The 9,058-nt window shown below is 43.0% G+C and overlaps 1 protein-coding gene across 3 annotated transcripts; it reads right to left on the minus strand.

The window, feature by feature from the left end:
* Positions 1 to 563: 563 nt before the first annotated feature.
* LOC147632762 (uncharacterized) lies at positions 564 to 7,842 on the minus strand. Of its 3 annotated transcripts, none has more exons than XM_086807613.1 (6): positions 7,060 to 7,842; positions 4,032 to 4,217; positions 2,999 to 3,855; positions 2,717 to 2,852; positions 2,225 to 2,563; positions 564 to 1,648 (listed from the first exon to the last, which is right to left on the minus strand). In XM_086807613.1, the coding sequence occupies exons 2-6, from the start codon at positions 4,189 to 4,191 to the stop codon at positions 996 to 998; spliced, it is 2,145 nt and encodes a 714-aa protein (XP_086663739.1). In that variant the 5' UTR covers positions 4,192 to 4,217; positions 7,060 to 7,842; the 3' UTR covers positions 564 to 995. The 3 variants fall into 3 exon arrangements, with proteins under 3 accessions (XP_086663739.1, XP_086663740.1, XP_086663741.1); XM_086807614.1 differs by having other exon boundaries at positions 564 to 1,621; positions 7,060 to 7,841; XM_086807615.1 differs by having other exon boundaries at positions 4,129 to 4,217; positions 7,060 to 7,811.
* Between the last annotated feature and the right edge of the window lie 1,216 nt (positions 7,843 to 9,058).

Genomic DNA, 9,058 nt, shown 5'->3' on the forward strand with positions numbered 1-9,058 from the left:
GAAACAAGTCGGCTTGCAGATCTAGAGCACGTTCATTGAAGAAGAAATTTGTGCATCCAAAAAGAAAAGGTGTTGGAAGTCATTTACAAAATCAGTCAGTTAATATTTGGAGTAAACACTTAAGGGGGAAGATTCTTCGAAAACATTGTTCAGTGAGTTGTGTTTCACAAGTGACCAAGCTGATTTGCATGGTCAGATGTATTTCCAAGCGTAAACTATTTGACGACTTTTCGCTTCTTACAAGCTGCAAGAAATTTCAAAAATTAATCTAACGACCAACCACAAATGGTTCTCTATCCTTGAAAGTACGCATCATGTGAAAAAACCTTTCCATACATTTGGTGCCAATGTGATTGTAAGCAATGTGCTGAAAGTATATGCAATGGAAAGAGAGACACAATGAAGTCTATTTTAACCACACCAAAAGTCCATGTCATGCAGGAAGCAAGAAGGATATGCTTCATTAATGAAAATTTTTTAACTTGATCTTCTTCTATGAACATCATATCTTAAAGCCCTGTACTGGCTATACGAATGGCTATAGAAAGAAAAGGAACGTGAAATAACAAAACACCATATCTTAAAGCCCTGTAATGGCTATACAAAGAAAAGGGACATGAAATGACAAAACAGTGCAGGACTATCGACAGCCATTACAGCAACAAAACTCTTTCCAGTCTGTTATTGCTCAAATTGGAGCGATCATTATTTACAGCACGTTAAAATGACTTTGGACCTTAATACTACATCTTGTACAGACTGCATTTGCTGTTAATAGGACTTCCCAATATACATCGGAAACAACCAACCATTCGGGAACCAGATGGGCCATACCTTCACCTTCTCCATTGCTCCCATGAAGCTATGCTGTTTTGTGTTGCTGAAGAATGCATAACCCAGTGACTTGCCAGTTCAACAGTGTGCAAGTTATATACACCTATGCAGAACCTGCTGTGTTCTCTTGCATTGCACCTTTCTTTCCTAAGAGAGTAACTTCAGTTAGCATGAGAGCAACAGATGCAACGTCTCCAAATTGACTTTTGGGTTGTTTTCTTATCTGTGGTCTTCGGGCTTGTTACTTGGCAAACTGTATTTAGCATTTTGTTGGCAGCTACAGGGGTAGTTCGGACTTTGTCTACCACCTTCTTCACTAACGGACTCAACTTGGGGGACAAGAATCCAGTAGGTTTCGCTGGAGGAGCAGTAGGTGGAAAATTTCCTCTCGTATTGGCTGCTGATGTGATATGTGCTTCTTTAGAAAAGATAGAAAAACTCCGCCGCTGCCCTTCCCCCTGCACCTCATCTGCTACTCGAGGCAAAGATAAAGATCTTATTATTTCTTGTGCAGGAGGCACCATTAAATCAAAATTAGCTTCCCACTTGTCCCCACCATTTTCCTGTCCATATGCATTACTGCTTGCCTGATAAGCAGGCATGGATGCCTTGAATAGTGCATGGGATTCCGCATCCACAAGGCTCATAAAAGAGGGTGCCTCAAATGGCTCCATGGAGTCTAATGGAGACCTTGGAATGTCAGAAAAAGAAGGATAACTTGGCTGCAGTTGTGGCTTACTTCCATGTTTGTTTGCAACTTCCGATTGGCTGGTCAGTTCTCTCCCCACTGACTTGGCAGTATTGTGCAGCATACCTGGTGCAAAACTAAGTTGTCAGTAAGTCTCTCTCTCTCTCTCTCTCTCTCTCTCTCTCTCTCAAAGAAATCAGAAAAACCCACATATCTGACAAGGAAATCCTCCAAACTTATACAGCTCAAGGATTATACCATAGTTGTCAGGTACGATACCGTACACTTTGTACGATACGACACCGTACGGGAAAATACGGTACGATAAATTTTTTTTCTTATCGTACGATAAAATACAGTGTTTTAAAAAAATACTTTTATACCAATTCTAGATATGGAGTATTTTAAAAAGGAGGGAAGCATCATAGTACAGAGGAAGCTCAAACAAGATAAGCAAAAAAAAAGACCATTACCTCCCCCCCCCCCCCCCCCCAAAAAAAAAAAAAACTTTTTTTGAGATTTTTTTTTTAAAAAAAAAAAACCGAAAAAATCCGTACGAGTCCATACGATATTGTACCATACGGTATTCCGTACGATAAGCCATCGTGCGCCATACGGAAACAACCATGGATTATACTTCTCTTTCTGAACTAGTTCCTGCCTCAAATCACACAAGTAAAGCAATCAGCAAAACACACATACCTGAGAAGGAATCTTTATTGCCATTGGCATTATGAAACGGCCCTTCCTTAGCATGCAAGGAAGTGTCTGCTTCGACACTGTCCGACAGTTGGGAGCTTGGCAAGTTCCCATTGAAGATAAAACCCTCTGCTTCAGAGAAGTTGCTCATCCTGTCTAGGCCCTCTATAAAAGGGTTTCCTGGTGAAGCCAACCAAAACTGGTGCCCTTCATGTAAAGAAGATTCTAAGCCTACTATGCCTCCAACATGCAGAATTGGATTTTGGACATCTTCACTGACTTCTAATCCATCCTCCAACAACTGTTCCCAAAGTTCAAGTCTTTGAATTGAAGTGCTGTCAACTGTTCATTCACAAACATAAATATCAGAATACCTCAAAATCATAACCACCCCCATGAGCGGCTGAGCCACACACATAAACCCATGACTCATGGCCATCCCCATAGACAAGACTACTCTGACATTTGATTCAAAATATCAACACTTACACATACCATGAGCCACGTCAGCATCATTTTCCTCAACATCAAAGCGATGCCATCCCTCTATATCAGTGCTGACAAGTGCTGTTATACCAAGTTCTTGAATGGGCCCTTCTTGCTTACTGGTATCAAGAGATTGATCTACTTTCTGCACTCATAAAAAATCAAGACAAATATCTTACCTTATTACATACTTGCAAAGCTCTTACATGACTAAGGTAGCACACACAAAGATATTGACTATGTACGTCTCATGCAGTTTTCAGTTACCAAGCTAAGGAAGTGCTTACATACACTTTCCATAACTGTGCAAAATTCACTCTCCCTGGTGCTTGTATGGGTTGGCAAAGCCTCTGAAATACCACCAGCCTCACTAGTAATTTTGTTCTCAGAATGGCTTTCATTTACAGTAGGAGAGACTAGAACTTCCATATTGTCATGCAAGAAATCTGAGTTGCTTTCAATGGAAATATCAATGCCTATCACAGGAGATTTTACTCCTGTGTGAGATTCAATCAGTCTTTCAGTGCCTTTTCCAAGCCCACCTTTATCCTCATTCAAGTGACGACTCGGTTTTGTCTGCTCAATGTCATCAGTAAGCTTAGTATACCAAGTGTTTGAACCTTCCCTGTTCTCTCCGCTTGTAGCTGCCCTGTTTGCTTTGATTATAACTGCAGTTAGACTATCTGACAGAGAGAGAGAGTGATTTTTTGTGTCAGTTGACTGGCAATCTACATTCACTACAGGAAACTCCTGCTCCATACAATAATTTTGAGCATTGTTTAGTGGTTTCTCTGGTAACTTGAAGTCTTGGGCATCCTCAGGTAGCTGTGGTCCTATCCCCTCATCTGTTGCTTCTTGCGTACCTTCTTGAGGATGTTTAGACATTGGATTAGACTCTCTAAAATTTTCTCTAATTGAATCCTCCTCTTTGATTTCATGGCCATTCCCAACGATGCTTCCATTCTCATACACACTAAAGATGTCGACTTGGGCTGTTTCAGGTTCCAACTGTTGCTTGTATGTGAAAACTGATTCCAGCATGTAAGGATCTCCTGAGTGTGTCGTGCTTTCCTTTTCCATTCCTAAGTGGAAACCATTTTGCTGGGGGACCTTGTCCAATCCAAGCATGCTCGAACAGAGACCTCCATCTATGTTATGAGCATAAAATCCATTTAGCCCTCTCTCTCTCTCTCTCTCTCTCTCTCTCTCTCTCTCTCTCTCTCTCTGTGTGTGTGTGTGTGTGTGTGTGTGTGTGTGTGTACATGCATGTGTAAGAGACTAGTCCAAAGTTGATGCTAAAAATGAATCTTTGAAGATGCTTAACCTTCACTGCTTGTCAGCTCCGGAAGCTCTGGCAAGGTTCCCTTCTCCATACTTGAAGGAAAATCTTTGGCTGCATTTTCTTGATTCTCTCCACTTACCTCATGCATCTGATTATTATGAAGGGAGTAAGGATCAGGTGTAGGCAATGAAGCATCTCCCATCTTCAGGTCAGACGACCATTGATTCCCTGTCAACCACATGAACAGATTTCAGAAGGCTTTGTGATAAACCGTGTTAACTTCACAATGCATTATGTATGACATTGCAGCTTATGCTTCTAGGGTGGAAGGAAATTTGCAGCACTCTGCTTCATCACTGGAAATTTTCAGAAGGCTTTGCGATAAACCGTGTTAACTTCACAATGCATTATGTATAACATTGCAGCTTATGCCTCTAGGGTGGAAGGAAATTTGCAGCACTCTGCTTCAGCGCTTGAGTTTTGCCTTGCTTTTGAAGAAAAAATCAATGAGCACAAGTGGCCTGTACAGTTGTCGTCCTACCCTCCCCCCCAAAACAAAGGGGGTTAGGCACCATTAATCTCATGGTGCAGAGCAAAGTCCTGCTGGGCAAACTCATCTGCAGCCTCCAGCCGGGAGGAGAGCTTTGAAAGGACTTCTTACTCGCTCACAGGACAGCCCACATCCCTATTCGTGGCAGTCCCTGGCCACTTGACACCCAAGTGGATTTTTTCAGAGGCTCCTCTCCGCAAGTTTGGCACCTCCTTCGAGTATAAACTCACGGCTAGCCTCTTTTGAGCCTGAGACACTCTTTGGCTCCCGTCCATCAACAAGGAGCACCTCCAACAACCCCTCATATGGAACGCCCTCATCAGCCTACCTTCCAAATGTCCAATAAGGGGCCTTCGTTCATATTCCCTCCGGCCACTCAGGTTCCATCTCCCACCACAATTGGTATGCTCTTGGATTCACTGCATGCAGCTGCCTCCTCCCACTCAAGCAGAGCAACTCGCAAGACTCAAGAGTGGAGGCAACCCTATCCTCGACATCGATTCAAACCACACCAACCACCACCACCCCCACCCCCACCCCCACCGCCGAGAGACGCACCCCTCTTGCTTCGCCTGTCACGTGCATCTGCTGTACTAGGGTGCCACGTAGACATAATTGTCCAAGAGTACATCACTAAGTTACCTTTTGGATGGGCACTAAGCATGTTGTGAGCCCTTGTCCAGGGACAAATCACCGCCTACCATCAAGTCTAGGTCATAAGAGGTGTCAAGTTATGTGTGCTCTCACATACAAGATACAACCCTCTTGGATTATTCTTTGTACAAATGTCTAGGGAACTTATTAGGCCACGAATCAGGTGCTAGACTAGTCAAGTTTAGGTCTAGAGTTACTAGGGAAGATTCCAGGCTGCAAGGCATGTGCATTTCCGAGCACCATGGAGGGGCAAGCAGTTTGTGGACATTATGGTGCCCCCAGAACTCAATGTTTTGTTGAGAAGGAACCATTGTTTTAGCTTGTGCTTTCGTAATCAAGGTCCAAGCAGTACAAAACAATTCGTATTGTTCATCAATTGGCTGGACACCTTACAAAGCAGTGTTTAGACAACCTTTTCCAATACTTCATAACACGGACAATTTCCAAGGTCACAGATGCCAACAAAGTGTCTGAGTCATAGCACAAGATTTTGGGGATCTATGATGTCAATCATTATATATAATCACTGTTTGGCAATATACAATAGTTAGGTCTTATCTCGTCTTCTCTATTGTGTTATTGCAAAGTTGATTTGCCTTACTCTCTCTTGCCTATCATTAATTTCAGTAAGTTGAATTTATTTTCCACATCCATGTTACATGAGACGGTTTGGCTATACGACTTTGGACCCTAGGACCTTTCAGGTTGTCACCTAGGGGATCATGTCATGGGCCACAGAGGCGGATCCTGCACTTCTGGGGACCACTGCTGAAATTTGAAGCCTTCAGAGGGCTTCAATGCCCTTCAAACCTTCTACAAGGCCTCTTAGAAAAGAGGGTTGTGAACGAAGGCCACTATCACATAAACATACATATTTAGTTAATTTTTGAAGGTCAAGAAGGTTAGGGTAGGCCTTCCATTTCAGCCCTGCTGAGGATGGCAAGGGAACTACCTCACTTTTGGATCATTATCATTATCACTGCCATAGTCCTGGTGGCACCCTAGACTCTCCAAACCCACACTAACTAGCGATGGGAGTTCATTAGCAACATTGCATCCTAGCATATCAGGCAGGTGCGATGCAGTACAGTCATTGAGAGTCAAAGACCATCCACTCTACCCTCTACGGACGTTTGGGCACTTGACGAGTGACTCAGAGTGCGATGCAGTACAGTCATTGAGAGTCAAAGACCATCCACTCTACCCTCTACGGACGTTTGGGTGATGCAGTACAGTCATTGAGAGTCAAAGACCACCCACTCTACCCTCTACGGACGTTTGGGCACTTGACGAGTGACTCAGAGTGCGCGCCAACTTCTTTTGCGCCCGGGGCAGGTGCCAGTATGATATAGGGTCCAGTGTGGCTTTTCCCCCCTCCCCTCCAAATGTAGCCTGCCATTGAAAGCGTCCAACCATGGAGAGAGCCCCTCCTCTTATATCTACTTCGTACATTCTACCTCATTAGAGGATTGTTGTCGGCTCTTAAGAGGATATTATATTTTTCTACTAATAGATGAATCTTTTCTTGGGGAGGAAAAAAACTTCAGCAGACCAATGTCTGGCTAAAGATAAAGGCATGGCTGACAAGACTCACCATGCAACTTCCACAATGGAATCGTACCACAGCGACTCTTGCGGTGGCTAGCACCATGGTATGCAAACTTCTCTGATGGCAAATCAGGTCAGGTGGCTACAGTGATGCATGCCAGCACAATTCTTGGTGGTGTAACTACATATTCCATTCTGTGGAGAGGCCAACTAATGCCATGGAATTGGCTGAAACATAACCTTTTCCATAAAGATGGCAGAATAAAAGCAAGTTGCTTGCAAGGTCGTCTTAGGAAAACGTGCTAGGGAAAGGCATACCTGAGATTGCAGAGACCTTTGGAAAATCGGCTATGGCGGCGGACAGATTCTTTCCAAAAGTAGAAGCTTTGTCAATTTTCTTGGAGGAGAAGAAAAAGCAGACCACTGCCCTGCTGCGTTTTCTTCAACACAAAAGCTTTTTTCTTTTTTTTTTTTCCGCCCCTCTGTCTGCAGAGCGCAGAAATCCACGGATACTCAGTCCAGAATTGGAGCAGATTAAGTGGGTTCTGTTCACCACCAAGTACCCCTTTTAAACCACCGTCCACTGATTCGACTGGAGTCGGGCATGCAGTCCGATACATCAATTGCCTCCAGATTTAGAGGGCGCCTCTAGATTTGTCAAGAACTCCCCATTTTGTTCCCATTAGATGGCTCCTGCAAGCTGTCCAGTTCGATACTTCTCAGACATTACCCTAATTTGCTTTTCCAAGAGCTATTGCCCTAGTTTTACGAAACCCTAATAATCCGTGCCTTCTCACAGATTATCTCCAAACCCTAATTTACTCAACGCTTCACCAGAGAATTCCTCAAACGCTGATGACAATGTAAACCCTAATCGCTCTTCTCAGACTGTAGAATGAAAACCATAGCGCGTCAGAAAGTCTCGAGAAACCCTAGGTGAATCGTCAAAACCCTAATTTGCTTTGCTGCTGGAAATCGAAACCGTGATACGATACGCTGTGCGCTAAACCCTAATTTGCTATCAATCAATCATTTTGCCAGAACAACGCTTCCAGCGAGCACAGAAATTAACATTTTTTTAATAAAAATGGGCAAATCTCAAAATGCACCATGCATGTCTTGCTGCTTTTCTGTCGTCGACGTGGACTGCCTCTCCACCGTTGATGTTGAAAGCTCCACCACCTTGGGGAGAGGGTAAAATGTACACACAAAGAAATTAGGTGCTTGGAAGTTGGCACAAAGTCACTTATCCACATGGCCAACCCAGATTTTGAATAAGATGAGATCTACAATTGTGTAGAAAATGAGTCCCACTACCTAGATTCTGCAGAAATTAGGGCCTAATCTCTAGATTGTGTGGTCTTAGAAAGTACATGCCTTTACACTCTACCCAGAGGCGAGGCACTGCTCGAAAAAATTTATTTTCCCAAAACTTGCAAAACCTTCACCTACAAATCTGAGAAATTATTACTAGAGATTTTTTTTTTAGATTTGAAGGTTTTTGTTCTATAACCTCTCAAAATTACCGATATTTATACCTTTAAATTTTAATTTTGAAGGTATTTTTAAAATTTTCAAGGTGCAATTACATTGTACCCGGGTTTTTTTTGCACGCTGCCCAGAGGTGTCCCTATCCTCAAGGCATCCATATCTCACCTCCAACTTCCAAGGGGTGTGTTCTCACAAGCTCTATGTCACTCTACCACCGGTGGGAGTTGGCGTTAAATCTGCATGGCCGTTCCACCTCGTGTTCAACATATCACTGGCACCAGGTGGTATTCTCTTAGGTTGCATCTTCTACAAGCATCCACAATTCCTACAATTTTTTCGGCCTTTTTCCCTACATATTTTACTGAGTCATGTGCGTGCTTGTGGGAGTTATTTTATCTTTTTTAATCCTCTATTTTTTCGGCCTTTTGTTGTACTTATTTTATTGAGTCATGTGTGTGCTTGTGGGAGTTATTTTATCTTCTTCCACCAATGGCCAACTAAAACATAGATGTCCCAAGGACATCTAAAGGCATTTATTGTACACTCCTTGCCCCTTTGGCATATCAAACATCCTACGTGGCACTATTGTCAAACACCATCTACAACAACTACTAAGCCTTTCACCACCAGCAAACATCCTACATACATGGCACTATTGTCGAATACCATCTTCACCATAGATACAAAGACTATCAATTTTAGATATTATTGTGAACCTACGTGGCACTATTGTCAAACACCATCTACAACAACTACTAAGCCTTTCACCACCAGCACAAACATCCTACATGGCACTATTGTCGAATACCATCTTCACCATAGATAC

Source organism: Cibotium barometz, chromosome 13 (assembly GCF_041138505.1).
Source record: "Cibotium barometz isolate CiBa-2024 chromosome 13, ASM4113850v1, whole genome shotgun sequence".
Taxonomy (NCBI): Eukaryota; Viridiplantae; Streptophyta; class Polypodiopsida; order Cyatheales; family Cibotiaceae; genus Cibotium; species Cibotium barometz.

Coding starts and splice junctions, on each gene's coding strand:
- LOC147632762 (XM_086807613.1), bottom strand. CDS start 4,191: ATGGGAGATGCTTCATTGCCTACACCTGATCCTTACTCCCTTCATAAT. Junction 2,853..2,998: donor TTTGCACAGTTATGGAAAGT/GTATGTAAGCAC, acceptor TTATGAGTGCAG/AAAGTAGATCAATCTCTTGA. Junction 2,564..2,716: donor TGATGCTGACGTGGCTCATG/GTATGTGTAAGT, acceptor GTGAATGAACAG/TTGACAGCACTTCAATTCAA.